Below are 16,892 nucleotides of genomic sequence, written 5' to 3' on the forward strand. Positions count from 1 at the left end.
GTGGTATGGAACAGGCAATGATCTACTGAGCCTCCCTGGCATTTCTGGGACTTGTGTCTCAGACCATCACAATGCTATTATGTGAGTGACCTTTTTAACAATGCTTAAACATCACTGAGACACTGACTGCCACTTAGACCTGACTCATCAAGTTTCCTTACCTGGTTGATCAGTCTTCTCAAGACCCAACTCTTCCTCCTCTTCAATATCCTCTGCCTCCATAGGCTCAGAGGCAGACTTCCCTTCATTCTGCAACTGAATTGCCGGAGTGTTATTTGGAATAACTCATTACCCTCTAGCTAACAGGACAGTTGCACAAATGGTTCAATCACAGCTCCCATGCCAGGCTATTTATTCTGTGCCCAGCAGTAAGGCCACACTAGTCCAAAGGCTAATAGACAATCAAGCCACCCAGCAACACATGCTCTGCTGAGCCAGAGCCCGTAAAGAAATATGTGGGACCCACTTCCATCTCCTACCTATGAACTATTCCTGAGTTCCTTTTCCCCTCATTTCTCCAAGGTGTGTGCTAACTATTTATTCATTTTCAGCTATATGAAGACTTAGGTCTTTGAATGTTCAGAGAACAACAACTACTCCTGAATACAATATGCATAATTTACCACAAACCTTAGGTCACTACATTTAACAAAAATATATCCCAGTTTACTGTAGCAATCCAGGGGGAATCCAAAATTTGCTTTAAGCAAACAGATGAAGCTACAGTTAAAAAAAAATAAAAATCTAACCAGTGGCTTTTTTTTAACCAATCTGCAAGTGATAACGCCAGATCACATTGTTTCTATATGCCTTGAACAAAAACGCATCAAAGACTTTTCGTCAGAACAAGCAAAGCAGAAGAATGTGTGCAATGGGAAGCTACTGAAAATTACTCTGGTGCACCAGGACTCTGCACTTCACGTGAAAGCCAGTTTGAGTAAGTATAAGAGAGGAAGACAGGATACAAGGCAAAGCCTTCTCTGGCAAGGGCCTATTCTGTCATTACACAGATTCAAACAAAAAAGTACCTTGGATTCGTTTTGATCTGACTTTCGTGTTCTTTTCATTATTTCTTCAATTCTCTGTTAAAAGAGGGAAAATAGTTGCAATGACATATAGAGCTTTATATTTCAGCACTCTGGTTTAAATTTTCATCAATCATAATATATTTTCATGTTTCATAAATTTACTACTTTATTCACCATTTTAAAGCTCACAAGCCAGAGTTGGCTTTTAAAAAACCCCCACACTACTTCTATTTAAATGCATCTAAGACAGTTTGCCTGTTCAGTTTAACACTTCAACCGCTATTTTAGGCAGAGAAACCTCTCTGCTTCCAAAACAGTATACCTTTTTTCTTTCAAGCCTTTCCTGCATATTTTGCCGCATAATTCTCTCTCTTTCCAGACGCTGTCTTTCAGCCTCTTCTTGGGCTTTTGCTTCAGCTTCTTCTCTCTGAAAATAAAACAAAAAGAAGAGAGCATCCAGTGCACAACTCATTCCCAAGAGTCAAAAGTAGAGTTGTTACAGAGATTGTGGTTCAACACAGACAGGAACATCAGACAGTCGCTACTTAATATTACCATACGTTGCAGCTAAATGCCAATTACCCAGCTACTGACATGAAATAGATATTACTATGACATTCAGAAACTGATCTGAAAAGAAAAACGATGTGCATGGCTATATTGTGATTATGCAAATATTCTGAATGATGTTGAGCTACTCAGCGTTCAAACTATACTTCAGGATGAAGATCTGTCTAAGAAGGATAATTTATAAAGTAGCAAGACAGCAATTAAATTTTAAATGTGGCAAGGTTAACTTAAAAATCTAGGCAGTCAGGTATTACTGCCAAGATACTTGGTACTGATCATCTTCTGTTCCTACCATACTGGAAAATCTTTTCTAGTGTGACCAGAAAGAAAATAGAAGCATAAACTCAAACAAGCTTTTAAAGAAACAGACATGTCAATGCTATCCATAAGATACAGCTCTTTAAACACAAAGAATTCAATTGTAAAATTGCTTTAATTTTCAAAATTAATCTCATTTAAGAAAGTCCACTTTCTGCAAAACAGCTTCCTTCAGTTAGGAGGATGCCTTTGTAAAGGTACATAGATACTAGCTGTGGAAGACTATTTAGCAACCAGAAAGGCAGACTTGGAAACACTACCAAGCTTTCTTTTAAAGGAATCAGAGCAAGCCAGATGACTTTCCAGACAGACCACCTCCTTATAATCTGTAGCAGTAAGTTGGTAAAGTGGGCTCAGTACAAATATTTTACATGTGCAAAATAGCATCCCAGATGGCTAAAAAAATTCCCAAAATACCTGCTTCTGCCCCACACTTGAATTTATCAAATGGAGGGGGGGGAATCACATAGACTAGGGCAAGGAAAGGACTTCAAGACATTCTCAAATCCATCTCAGACAGGATGAACTCTGCTTTACATCATTCCTGACAGAGATGTGTCAAAACTGTTCTGTGAAAGAAAATCAAAGACAACCCCCTCGAAAACACGTCAGCAGCTTGTATGAGGAACACAGCTGGAGCCAACAGATAAGCAGACCTGGTGTTGAAGCTCTGCAAGTTTTTCCTGCTCTTCCTGTTCTCGGCGAATCCTCTCCTCTTCAGCTTGTCTTTGTTGTTCTTCAAAAGCCAGTCTCTTTTCTTCTTCCTGCTTGCGGAGCTCCTCCTCCTGCAGTGCTTTTTCCTCAGTTGCTCTCTTGGCAGTTTCTTCTTCTCTGATTCTAGTGTTTCCAAGATACAGATTACTGACTGGATATTTATTTCTTTAAAGTGTGCATGCACATGAGACAGACTAGGAAAGCAAGGAAGTTCTAAGTTATGCAATCACAAAATAACTGTAAAGATACTCTCTGGTGTGGATTTACAAATGCCACCATCCAGACCAGTCAAAGGAAAAAGCAGAGTAACTTGGAAGACACTGTCTATGAGTACATAAATGTTCTTTGCTGATTAAGTCAAGGTCAAGGCAGGTTGCTCCAATAATGGAAAGTTTAACTGAGAACTTGATTAAGTGACAACTATTTAATAAATACCACCTGCATCCACGACACAAATGAAGCTTTTAATTACTGTCAAACATAAGTTTAGTTGGATTTCCTAAAAGACTGTTACTTCTATAGTCTGAAATCCAGAGGTATACTGGAGGTGTACACTGCTAGATCATGCAGACATACACAACAGATCTGATGACATATTTCTGATAAAACATCTATAGCAGACTATATGACAGTTTATGACAGCTTTATACCAGTGACTGGAAAACAGACAAAATCTATCATGTTCACAGAAGCACAGACAGGTAATCCCTGATCTGGAATAAAGTTAGTCAGCACAAAGTTAAGAATTTATTTTTAACAACTTCTATACAGTGAACTAAATGTATACTGATTTATCACTTTGAATTACTTGGCTGCAACATTTCTGATCCAGATTTCAGATCACTAACATGAGATTTAATGTATCATCAAAACACTGCCCGAGTTCATCAAAGGAAAGTTTAATACAGAGAGGTTGACTATTTCAAGACAAATACAAACAAAACAAATACAAGTGGTGTAAAAAGCACATTCTAGTTTTGAAATAAAAGCATTACTGGTGACTGGAAGAAAAAAGCAGCAGTGATTTGCACAGGGACTATGCATTACATATATACTGAGATATAGATTAGCGATACACACAGCAACCTGTCTTGTCTCAAATGGTGCCAACGTCTGTCTCTGCTTCAGGAACTGCATTAAGATTTACAGGAACTTAAATTAAAGGTTAGGAAACATACACAGCTGGAGTGTCCATTCCAATCACACCCCACCATTGGAAGTATCCCTCCCTTCTCCTGAATTGTTACCTTTCCTCTTCCTGTCTCTGAATTCTTTCTTGGTCTTCACGCTCTCTTTGCTCCCGTGCTAGACGTCGTTTCTCTGTCAAGATTTTAGCAGCTTCTTCAGCTGTGGTGGTCCCTGCTACTGTTTTGCTACCTGATTCTGCAACGGTTAAAAGAAACTGCTGTTAAAAAGCCCCAGTAACTTAAAATTAAGAAAGATGTTATCACTGTAAGCTGAGATTTTTTTTTTGGCCAACTGACCCACTATCTTTTTGATCAGTGCACATCATCTAAAGGCCCACAAGAGCCAAAGGGGAGCCCTAAAGAAATGCAGAGCCACAAGATCTCACTGACACTGAAATAACAACTAATTTCAACTATACTGATCCAGCCATATTCCAGATGATCCAGTTAAAGATATTCTCCAATTACCATAGTACTTAAAAACATGTTTCTGAAAAGACACATTTATTCTATAATGCTTACAAATACTTAAAAGAAAACTGGAAAAAAAATACTGCTTTAGGAAATACATTTAACTTCCTTCTAATAAAACTGAACGCACATGACCCTGAAGAGGAAATATTAATTTTTTTTTTATTTCTCTTGTTTCCTAACATAAACATTCATGCCTTTATATTTACAGAGTATCTTAGGGTGCAAGTAATCACCATTTTATCTGGCCCTGAAGGCACATACTAATGACTTCAGTAATACCATATTTCTACACATTTTAGCAACAAATCAATTTCCAATATACATGGAGATCAAAACAGCTCCAACCACCAGGTTAGTAGATATTTGTACAGTCCTGCAGTTTATGTTTCTTCATGTCCTGCCTGGTGGTATGGTGTCTGAACATCAGAGATACTATTATAAATTAACACCAGCAAAAAACCCCCAACCCTTGCCATCCAGCTGCTCTCAATATATATTGAAAGATCTCTGATTTTTATCAGTTATTCCCGCTCTCTAGAAATATTACTGTTTGAATGTGACTTAAGAACTCATGATCTGAATATTCAGAGAATTAGCTCTTGGTGTCAGTAGAGCAATAGCATCATAATGTTGGTGAGGACCTGCCTTTCTTCTTTTTAATATTTCACAAATCAGCACATATATGTTTATAAAGCCTTCAAGTCAAGGTAATTTTGATGAACAATGACATCAGGGTTTGATCAGTTATTTTGCCTCTGACCTAAAGACAAATCGTTCAAAACAATGCCATCATTAGGAACTTTAATACCTCAAAAGCTGCTTAAGCCTCATGGACACATAATCACTACCTGCAGCTGTAGGGCATAATTACACAGAGTAAACCCTCAGCAGCTGAATCACGGCAGTGTTTTGTGCATAAAAATTTTTCTTGCAGTCCTAGGAAAAGCATTCCAGCACTGATGGAGTGCAGTCACAGAGATGTTTTCTAATATTTAGATTTATCCAATGCTGAAAAAGAAACACCTCCCCAGAACACACATTGCTTCTGATTTGGGCAAAAATGCAGTCATGTTGGTACAACCAAGAATCAGCCATAACAGTTCCAAATCTGAACTCGGTCAAAAGGTGTCCTCCTCCTCCTCCCTGAGCAGGAGAGACCACTCCTTTGCAGTTTTAAGAATCGTTAGCAGAATCTGCCTACTCAAGATTTGCACGTGCTTTTCTTCCTATATTTTACAACTTTATGTTTTATTTAAAGAAAAGGAGCGAGGGTTCACTTAGTATTGCCAGTATATAACCATGAAGAAATCAAAATGCCTTTCTTCTCCTCTACCACTTGAGTGTCTTGCCAGTTTAGACTAGTCAATTTTTACAGCAGAGGCCATCTTCTGTTGTGCACTTCTGTTGTGCACTTGCACAACAACCAAGGCGGCAGTCCTGTTTTAACACTACTGGAATCTCTGTTGTATCAAAATTGGTTGACATTTAATGTCAGGTTAAACCTATTTTCCCCCTTCAAAACTGAATCTAAATAAGACAACTCAATCCCCCGCAAGAAGCCTAAAAGTTTTAGGCTTTTAGGTTATAGGGTTATAACATGATAATGATAGCTTGAATTACGATGAATATCTGGTATTGAAAACGATAGAAGAAAATTAGTCACAATGGTTCAGAACACTGCAGATATGGAAAGAACAGGGGGCATAGAAACAAAAGAAAGGGTAGGAGACTTCAAGTCTACGGGGGACCTTCCCATTGCATTTTCACTTTTGAAGCTTTACTGATGTTTTCCATGTGGTTACTTCAATAGTGCTTTCATCTCCATGCACCCCTCATACAGTCTGTTTCCATAGGGCAGGACACAGGACTTCCCAACATGATTGCTAACATGCCTTAAAAAGATTCTTCCAGTGTTTTATACTCAGCTCCATTTTTGTTGTACTCCCACTGTCATTCCTGGTAAGAACTGTCTTTTTCTCAAAGGACCTTTTTGTGATGGAAGGGGAAAGAGAGAAATAGGCAAGAGAAATGTCTCAGAACAATTGTAAAATGTACTATTAGTTGGATGGAGAGAAGATTCCAACACATTTCAAGGCAAGTCATTTATTCACAATTAATCTAGGAATCATATTCCAAAGCCTTCACTACCCAGATACAAAAAAGTGAGGCTCCATGATAGTTTATTACCTATCATCATGCATAAGGTGAGAGCTCATGAAGGAGCACTTCTTATGCTTTAAGTTGAAACAAGCCTTTTAACTCTCAGAGAAGCTGCGAAAGGCTGCTGCCAGAAACGACAACTGCTCCAAGTCACTGAAAAATAAAAAGCTTTTTACTGCAGAACAGTATATTTTAGCAGGAAGACACAAAAAACAAGACAAAAACTTGATTGCTGTCTGTCAGCAACGGGCAATCAAGTTTAGTTTGACGGAGAAGAGATGGTATGAAGATACAAGTGCACGAAACTGAGATTAGGTTGAACCTACAAGACCTAGAGACTGATTTGCCACATGCCATTCATTGGTGTGCTCTGACTTCAGAAGCTGTCCGGAATATGGTATTGCACCAACCCACAGGGTGAACTGCCTACACTGATGTGTAAAATGAAAATTGCCTTGAAAATTTAAAGCAACTTTTTCTTTTTAAGAACAAAGATTTTGCCTCACTTGGCCATATTGCAGTGTACCAAAACATTCAAAGAGATAAATGAAATCATCTCTGTGTTGAAGAACATGCCCACTATTTCCTTATCTTCTATGTGTCAAAGAAAAAGAGCTTCACCCAGCCCCAGTACGAATCATTAAAAAGATGACTAGCTTGGAGATTAGCAATAAAATAAAATGGCAACAGATAAACTGAGTTAATACAGTTCCAGAAGTCAGTGTAGAGAGGAGACAGGTGGGACAACCAAGGAACAAGGACAGGTGTTCTTGTTCCAGAACGATTGGAAGATACAGAAATAGGATACACTGTTATGGAAGTTTCAACCAGCCGATGACATTGATCACAAATGATTATGCCTCCTTTGAGGCATGCAAGACGTTTGTCACAGTAATGTAGCACATTGAGGGATGGACATTCTAACTGCAAAGATAAATGACGTGACACCAAAGACAGATGTGCAACTTCATACAGACATCCACATTTGACTGCGACATCCAGGCTTCCTTCTAGAGGAACACATGCTCAAAGAACTGTACCATAAATGAGTTCTTCAGCTGACTAACACTATTTCACATCCAATGTTGAGCAGTGTCAGGAAGAGCCTCAGAAATAACAGACAACTGCAGCAGCTGAGGAATGCACAACAGGAACTGTACATGCAGTAACGTGCAGCAAGCATATGTTCCCACTTACCTTGTGTCTGAAGGATTTTCACCCCCAGTACTGCCCAATGGCTGTAGCTTAAATTCCAGAGATCCCTCCTTTTCCTGTTAAGTCTCCCCTAAGTCCTTCTCCACAAAGAAGTGCCTGCCAGACCTCATCAGAAGGCTCTCCCACATTCTGTTCTGGAGATGGCAGATGGCGCTCTTCCAGTAAGAAGGACAGAGGCTGTGCTTACTTGGCACGATGAAGAGGACTAGGAGACTAATTGCTTATCTGGTATATGGCTCTCCTTAATCTACCAAGATAATTTCTACTGAGAACTGACCACTTTTTCCTAAGGCAGCAATGATTATATATTCACTGGAACTGAGACTGAGGCAGCCTTCTAGCTTTGTGAAAACTCGCTCTCAGCCTGAGATGCACCAGTAGCTGATTTCTTCCTCCAAGCAGGTCTCTACACAAGCAATTTTAAGAATTACCAACTGGACTGAAAGACCTTTGCACAGTTTAACTATTGACTTTGCAAACCTAAGCTAGTAGATCCCTCAGCTACTGTGGCTGAAGCCGAAAAGGCAAACAGGATTTCTGCTTTTCTTAAAATTACAGTACAAGCAGTAATATTGAAAGCTCCTGACTTAAATCTTCAAGTCAAATAAACCGACTACTGCACTAAAATCCACACCAAAAGTCACACCATGTAAAATTATTGTATAAATCATCAGCAATGAACAGCTTCGGCCTTAAAGCATCCTACCCTCCAGTGGTCCACCTCACGAACAAATTATTTCACCAGTCCTAGCACACACTGGAGATGTCTCGAATAAGAGTGCGTCAGTCACTGAGAAACACTCACCTTCTTTGGTCTTTGTGCTAGTAGCTGCTACCGCATCCCTGTCCAAGGCTGGTGAAGAACCTTGCTCTTGTCCTGTTCCTTCCGTGCTCTTATCCTTTGGTTTGCTCTCTGCTTCAGTTTTCTTTTTGGTAATGTTTATAACACCTGGCGTGAGAGGTTGACGTTGGATAGGTGCCGGTTTAGAGACTGGAGTAGGAGATGGTGGCCTTTGTTTTGACACGCTGGGCGAAGGTGGACGAGTCTTTTGTCTGTTGAAATAAAGAATATTTTTCAGGGCTAACACTGAAAACCTCAAACATGCAACTGAGAAGAGCAGTTAGTTAGTTTACATTACGTACCTCACTTTTAAAAGTAAATCCACCCACAAACTACTGGTGCCTTCCTCATAAAACTCAAATACAGGATTCCAAAATACCCTGGGCACCTGGACTCACTCCTTGTGGGCTAACATCAAAACAGGTCTGCTATTTACCTCCACATCAAGGATGAACCCTGTGATTCCAATCCAAGAAACTTCTACGTTAATAAAGGCAGATCAGCTTATTCAGAAGCTTGCACGCTTCCTGTTGGTTATAGTGCACAGACTGTATTGAAAACCAGGGTGTATTTTGTCTGCACAAAAGAGGCAAAGGTTCAAGAGCTGCATCCCTACTGTGGAAAAGAGAAATCAGACCAAAAATGAAGTCCTTATGTGTATAAACATGGCGTAGAGTAGGTCATCCAAATTCTAACAGCACAGCTGTCTTGAGACAGGAAGCATCCTTCATTTTGTTCTGAATAAAAGAAGATATTTAACCTGGATGCATACCTAACTGTAGAAGGTGATGGAGGACGCTTCACCAAATTAGCAGGAGAGGGGGATCTTCTACGGGCAGACACAGATGGCGAGGGAGGGCGTCTTAAACCAGAACCTGGGGACGGTTTTTCTGTCTCTGATTTCTAAGAAGATACATAAAAACAAAGTAATGCTCGCTCTCTAGAATACATTACAGACAGAAAAGCTGCTACCCCAGCAAACATACACTTCTCAACAAGATGTACTTCACATTTCCTTTACGTTCCAAAACACAGACCCAGTCAATGTTGCCTAAATTAAATTTTGGGAACCATAAGCAGCAAACAACATGCCTTTAAGATATTAGAGAGATCAAGGACCACAAAATTCCCATTTGATTTCAATACTGTGTTTTTTAAGCAAAAGCTATTGAACGTTTCAATAAGCAAGCAAACTGTTGAAATAGGATCCCATCCTGAGCTGTTCCAAACCCCCGATTAATACAAACCTAATTCCTGTGGATTTTCAACAAACCTGGGTTGAATCTGGTGAACTTGCATCAGATGAAGAGGACTTCAATCTGTCGATGCTACGACTGCGCACGGGCACTTTAGGAGTTGGGACTGGGGAACTGATGGAACTGGCTGAAGCTGAACGAGGACAGAGGTGAGATTCTATAAAAGTTAGGAATTTGACAAGACAAAACGAGAACCAAGTGCACAGCATAAGAACAGGAGAAAAGGAAGAGGGGGAAAGAGAGAAAGAAAGATTGTGTGTGTTAGAAACCGTACAGAGAAACGCCACAGGCAGTGCACATTGCAATGGGTCACAGACACAGACACCACCACCACACGATTAGTACTTTGGAAGCAACAGCACCAAGAATAAAACCATTCTGAAAGCAGCAGTCTGGAGTAGATAAAAATAAAATGCTTTTCCAAAAAATGTCTGAATTTGCAATACATCAGCATTACTTTAATTTTAGTCAAGCTGCATCTAACCACAAATAGTTCCACTTTAATGGCTTATCATCTTTCTTTACAAGTTCTTCATCACAAGTTCAAATTTTAAGCATGTTTCCCCCATACTCAAGGAGGAAATCTTCCTTCTTTTCAAAGACTAATTATAAAGCAGCATTACATTAGGAATCCAAGCATTACTTTACAAACTTTTCTTGTGAAATAAGCATTTGTGCAACATTATTTTATACTTGCCCTCTCTGACCTCTTTATTACTATATATGTGTGCACTTTATCCAGATTAACAAACTGAAATAGTAAGTAAAAATAAATAAATAAAAAATAGAAAGTAAAAGAAACCTATCAAAAGAAAGAGGTCAACTGCTAATCTAAAATACTTTTCCTACCTGACGTGTCAATTTCTTCACACATAAGAAAGAAATTGTATCTTCTAATTACTTTTTTTGCTAACGTAATCATAGATGGATAAGCATACATAGATGTAAAAATCTACCTCTGAAACTAGATAGTGGATTCTTCTATAGTTCGAATAAATTGTGACAGATGCCAGCACTTAATTTTGTGACTTTATGGAAAATACATTTTATTTTCATATCTACAGCATTTGTGCAAGGAGAACTGCATTCTGTTTGTGCATAGTTTGTGCTAAAGCACAGGTTTGTTTCTACTGAAATGAAGAAAGTACCTCTAAGTAAACTGATAAAAATGTAAAAAATGTTATCTTTAATTCAGCAATAGTGAATAAGTCACATGCTGTCAGTAACAGTGAAAAAGGATGGTATTTCCCCACATGACATGACCTGAAATATTCATGGTAAAATAAAAGTGGCATATAGATAGGTGTGCAAAAATATGACCATTGACTACAAACCAAAAAAGTAAAAACTGATTATTACACATGGGGAGCAGTATAGAAATGTCACCATTACCAACAAGGACCAAGCGGCATAAGATAAAAAATAAAGATGGAGTAACATACTTAAGAGGAAACAAACAAAACTAGGAACGCAAGTTGTAAGGTAAGAGAGGAGAAAGGACTCCACATTGGTTCCAGATATGCATTTACTGGGGCATTATTATAACCAGTAACAATCATAAGACATATGAGCTGCAGCTAGGGCTTGCCCATGATGCAGATTCCTGCACTAGTACTAAGTTAAGCCACAGCGTGGGCTTATCAGCTCAGTCTGGACCAATATAAAATTGCTTGAGCCAGCCAGGGTTTCTCTACAGTATCTTCTCCTTCTAGTATGCCTCTACTTCTACAATCAATCTGTGTGAAGCCAGCTCAGGGCTCCCTTTATGTTAAGATAACTCCTCTGTCATGTTCCTTACGAAAGTTTCTCCCCCTAAAGAAATTTAGGCTTTGCACTTATTCCTTTCAGCCTCCTTTGAAATTGTATGTTTGTTTGGGTTTTTTTCACTTTCATTTCCTAGCACTGTTCTCTGACCAGTATGTCTCAGATTCACTTCAGGGTACACCCAAATGCAGATCTCTGTCAGTTAAAAAAAAACAAAACAAAACAACACAAACAAAACAAATGAACATCAGCATCTGGTTCTCTGCAGAGCAAGTAAACTGGCACTAGAGTTTAAAAGCCAGTATTATTCTATGCTTTTGTAAACATGCAACATAGCATATGAATTGGTTATTCCTGACCAAAGAAAATACTGGATAAGTAGTATTATACATAACCATATATTAACTGTCTGATTCATACTGAAGTGTAGCACAGTTAGTGACTATCATGTAGGTTCTTGCTTGAAGAGCAACTGCATAAAACTTTCAGGCTTTGCTGCCCTCCTGTTACCTGAGGGATCTTGTCCATCAGCCGATAATGTAGCAGCACTTTTACTCCTAGCTAAGGAGGCCTGTGTGGGGGCGAGGAGGCGACTGATTACGCTACTGTCCAGAGGACTGAGCTGGGAACGACGAGCTAAACGATGAGAACAAATCAAAAAGGATCCAACATGAAATCATATAATGAAAAAGACAAGCAGTACAAAGCAAAGGAAGACTGTGAGCATTGTTGCAAATCATAACAGTTTAGGAAGAAAAATACTGAAGTCATGGAGAGGGAAATCCAAACTAAAAGCACAGAAGGGTTAAACACTGCAATCTCTTATGTTGCACTTCTTGTCCTCGGCTTGCTTAATACTAATCATTTTAACATGCAAAGACTGGCAGGCATACAGCAGAGCTGAATGCTGAAGTCAGACAAAGTACAAGTAGTTTTTGATCCAGCTCTTCAGAGCTATATTCTCTAGGTTGCAGGAAAGGCTGTTCTGACATAAAAAACAGAAGACTTGCAAGTCAAAGTGAACAGTTATCATCAGGCATCATTTACACACACAAATTCACATGGACAGCACCCATCATCCTCCCATACAGGAAATATTCTGAAGCAGAATATAATTTCCACTGTTGCAATAGCTGCTAAAAAGAAAAGTTTCAGATTTGTTAACTCAAAGGGAAAAACATGTTAGAAAAGTTGCTAGTCTTCAGCTTTAAGAAGAGTTTCTAGAAAACAGGTTATTCGTAACCTAGTGGGGAATTACACAGACCAAAAGAGACTGGAGTGAGAATGGGTTTCTTCCTTCATTTGCATGCACAAAGTTAAGGCCAGCAGCAGGAACAGAGAAGTTGCTTTTAAACTGAATAATGAAAGAGAGCTTAAAAAGCAAAGGTAAGATTTAACTAAGAAGTGAACATATCAGTGACATTTTTACTGTATCTTACATTTAAACCTACCAGCTTTCAAATACATCTCTCTCTCAAGCAGAGACATTATGCTATCTACTTAGAGTGCCATTTAACAAAGTCAAAGTCCTTCTTACAGGATTTCTTTTTTGTCCAAAGGGAGAAATTTAGCCTTTACCATTTACAGTCTTATCTTCACCACCAGAGAACTAAAAAGCCATTAAAAAGTCCTAAAAATTTAAGAGCCAAGGAAACTAGTGAAAGTAAGCCTGTCCAAACTTTACTATGAATGGCTTTAAAAAGAAATATTCAGCTTTATGAAACAACCACCTGGTTTTTCTTCCTTTTTCACTTTTTCTAGTTCTGGAGAGGATTGGGGTTTACTACTCATTCTATTCAAAGATGTGCTCCTCTTCTTTTCTGTTCCTCCTAGAGACCAAGCGTAAGGAAGATTATTTTTAACAAGATATTTATATATATGATTTTCTAAACTGTCATTCCCATGCTTTGCTTTTGCCAATCAGCTAAAACCACAGATCTATCATTATGAAGCACTATTTTCTCATGAACTAAATGGTTTGGCTACCATTTGTCTACTTTCCCCCCACCCTTCCACTTTTCAGAGGAATAAGGCTGGTTTATAGACACAGTTACCCAATATTTGGCACTGCCATGTGCATAACGATATTTATGCTAGAGGGCATAGACTACATGCACAGAGTGAAAGCCTGAGTAAAAACATTTATAATGAAACTGGGACATGGTTTAAAAGTCAACTTCAAATATCCCATTTACTGCCTCCCAATTCTCAAAACAAACTGGTTTCTAGCACCTTTCTGTTCCACCTGCGAACCTTTGAGTGCTGACTGCTGAGAATGTAGAGGAACTTTGTTATTCAGTCTGTTTAATGAGGCACTTCTCTTTGTGGTACCTGGAAGTGAAAGCGCATGGATTAATTATGTTGAAAAGCCTAGAAGTCCCCGCCAACACCTGCCCCACTTCCCTAAGATAGAGAGGAGTAATTAAGTCACTTTATAGTATGAATCCTTCAGAAGCAGGAAAACTGGATCAGGGAAGAATTACTCTATACAAAGCATTATTTCTTATATTCCTGTATGTTACTGATCATAGCAGCAGGATGCCAGTCTTGACAAACTTCTTGTTTGACCTACTGAGGCCATTCTCGTACAACTTTTTAAATAAGTAATTTAAAAAGGCCATTGCTCCCATTCTGTATGAGTAACAGCGAGCTCAGAATTAACATGGAGCATAGCTGATGAAATACTCCACTGATCCAGGGACAAGCATCTTCCTCTCATTTCCACATTCTGCTCCTCCACCTTCCCAGGCACATATGCATGGCAGAAGCAATCTGGTTAATTCTGTGACTGTATTGTCTGTCATCTGAATTTAGCCATCTTTTACCAAACAGCCATTTCTTCTTGAGCACCAGATCAAGAGCACAGAATTGCTCTAACTTGCTATGATGATCTAAACTACCCAGTCAGTCAACCTCTACATCCTGATCACATGGATCAGTTGGAGTCCTGTCCAAATTTCTTGTATTTCAGGCCACTTGAGAATTTTTCCTCCAAAGCAAACAAGGATTCACAAAGGATTTCAAGGTATGACAGCAAGTTTGAAAGCAATCCCCATGAGTTGAATAATTAGTGACTTCCTTTGTTAGTGGCTTAATTTGTACTTTACAGCCCTTTTTTCTGACTCACACTCAGAGCTGAACCCTGCAGACACATTATATATAAATATCATTTTAAATCACAAGCAGTCTCCAGTGACTCAGAGCCCCTGCAGCTATGCTAGTATAGATATATTCACTGATTTCCCTACCAGGCATACAGTGTATGAGTACTGCTGCATCACCTTCCAACATGAACCAGCAAAATCATGTCCATGTTAGGGATTCTTCTAGCACAGCTCATTTGATCAAAGGTTGCAGATTGACAGAACACTATAGCATAGACCTAGTTGAATTTGGTTTTGTATTAAACAGCTCTTAGCTTATTAATGCTTTTCATCATCTTGGAAAAAAAGACATTTGGGATACAGGCAGGCTCCTATGAAACACTGGAAAGATTCTCCACAAGTAAATTGCAGGCTAAACCAAGCTGATATGTGTTCATGCAAATAGTTTTTATTTTTCTTAACAAGTAGATTAGGACAATTTCTTGTGTTTCATAGTAATTTATTTTTTTTTAAATTATTTGGAGAAAGCAGATTGCCATGATTTACAGAATGTATCGGGATGGGGCAGAGAGGAGGAGGCAGAGAGGAGATTCACATGTACAGGTTTACCAGAAAGTGGGAAAACCAGAGATCTATCTCATTCTCTACATCCCTGTTAAGACTAGTTGCATGGTGCACATTTGAAACACGACATGCTACAGTCAGGAGCTTCATCTACCTCAAAGATGCAATTCAAAATGAGACTGGAAGCCACAGAAATTCGTAGACGATCTCTAGAGTGCAAACACTCTCAGAAACCCTTAAAAATTAAAATTAAAGAAATAGTTGCCTTCCAGGCTGTTTCTATTCCTTGGTAATCATCAGCACACTAAGTAACCCAGAGTGCTTGCAAGCAGTGGTGTGCACTAACAGTTTAAGAAATGTGTAATTTGAGCATCAGTATCAAGATTACACTAATTTATTGGGCTAGGAAATGGTGTCAGAGCTGCACGCTATGGCTACAACGATGCTAGAACTCCAGGTCAAAACAAAACAATCTCCTACCACCCAAAAAACTCCCACAGGTATCAGGGTTTTTCATGCATCCTTCTCTATTTGGTTAAAGCAGAATTCTAATACTAAAAAGAAAGTGTGTGTCTATAGAGTACAGGACTGGCACAACAGAAAGATGTCAAAACTAAGTTGATTTTCTCCTTCCCAAAGGCAATCAAGTGTCTGAAGCTGTCTAACAGAACAAAGAAAACTTTATTTTTGTACTACTTCTATTTTGCTGAAATTTTAGGGTGTGATTTAAGGCATGCAAACCCGTAACGATGATGTGAAATGATTTGCGAATCAATCATTCACCAAGATTTGACTTTAGTAAAGCAATTAACAGAAATAAAAAATAAAAAACCAGCAATCTTTACCGTTACTCTTCTCCTCTAAAAGAGATCACATCAACTGGGTCAAAGCCCTGAACAGTGAAGCTGGATTAACAAACTGCATGAAATGCATTTGAGATCAAAATATGAAATGAGTTACACAGCAAGGGAGGAAAGGGAGTATCATTCCACCTCCTGTCTCCTCCCCAAATAACAGTTAAGCAGTACACCTGCTACCAGCAGACACACAAACACTTACTTCGATCAGAAGCATTTAAAAGCGCTGCAGATGATGACAACCGTTTATTCATGACAGCTTCTGTCTGTTTGAGGTTTGCTGTGGAGGTGGACCGCTTGCTGGCTGTGTAAAAAAGTGCTTACTTTAGAATTCACCTTCATACCTGAGGAATAACCTTTCACACGTTGCTGTGAGCGAACTTTGGAAGTATTACATCCTGAAAGCTATTTCCAGTTTTGCTTAATAAGAAACAGAAATTATTTTTTTTCCCTTTGAATAGACTTCATACAATTAGCACCAGTTCTAACATGCACAGAACAGGCATTTAATTTAGTAGAGCCATGCCAAGATTTTATACACCTGTATGCAAACAAGTGATTTTTAAACGCTGTGCTCCTAACTTGTAAAGACAAAAGCTACTGAAGTTGTGTGTTGTTACCAGACTGGTAAGACAGAAAAAGTAACAACAAAACCTGAAAACCTATAATTTCTTTCTTCGTTCCTTCCACATAGGTATGTCAAAACAGTTTTTCAATCACTAGTTAACAAAAACAAAACAAATACTTTTGGAGGGATAAAAGCACATCATGAGGAAAGGCAAGAAAGCATTCCTCTTTCCGATTACTTCCCAAGGGCTGCTGTAACTATTATAGAAATTT

At 38.8% G+C, this 16,892-nt stretch overlaps 1 protein-coding gene across 1 annotated transcript in view; it reads right to left on the reverse strand.

Moving 5' to 3' along the window:
• Nucleotides 1–16,892, reverse strand: part of MAP7D3 (MAP7 domain containing 3) — a 45,808-nt gene that overhangs the window by 2,831 nt on the left and 26,085 nt on the right. Inside the window, exons 7-18 of the mRNA XM_075053773.1 lie at nucleotides 16,255–16,356; nucleotides 13,760–13,858; nucleotides 13,258–13,356; nucleotides 12,038–12,163; nucleotides 9,781–9,920; nucleotides 9,280–9,410; nucleotides 8,472–8,719; nucleotides 3,878–4,013; nucleotides 2,573–2,753; nucleotides 1,351–1,455; nucleotides 1,029–1,082; nucleotides 162–255 (exon numbers count right to left, since the gene is read on the reverse strand). Coding sequence (XP_074909874.1) covers nucleotides 162–255; nucleotides 1,029–1,082; nucleotides 1,351–1,455; nucleotides 2,573–2,753; nucleotides 3,878–4,013; nucleotides 8,472–8,719; nucleotides 9,280–9,410; nucleotides 9,781–9,920; nucleotides 12,038–12,163; nucleotides 13,258–13,356; nucleotides 13,760–13,858; nucleotides 16,255–16,356 — 1,515 coding nt within the window. The remainder of the gene's footprint in view (nucleotides 1–161; nucleotides 256–1,028; nucleotides 1,083–1,350; nucleotides 1,456–2,572; nucleotides 2,754–3,877; nucleotides 4,014–8,471; nucleotides 8,720–9,279; nucleotides 9,411–9,780; nucleotides 9,921–12,037; nucleotides 12,164–13,257; nucleotides 13,357–13,759; nucleotides 13,859–16,254; nucleotides 16,357–16,892) is intronic.

This window comes from Buteo buteo, chromosome 22 (assembly GCF_964188355.1).
Source record: "Buteo buteo chromosome 22, bButBut1.hap1.1, whole genome shotgun sequence".
In the NCBI taxonomy this organism is placed as follows: Eukaryota; Metazoa; Chordata; class Aves; order Accipitriformes; family Accipitridae; genus Buteo; species Buteo buteo.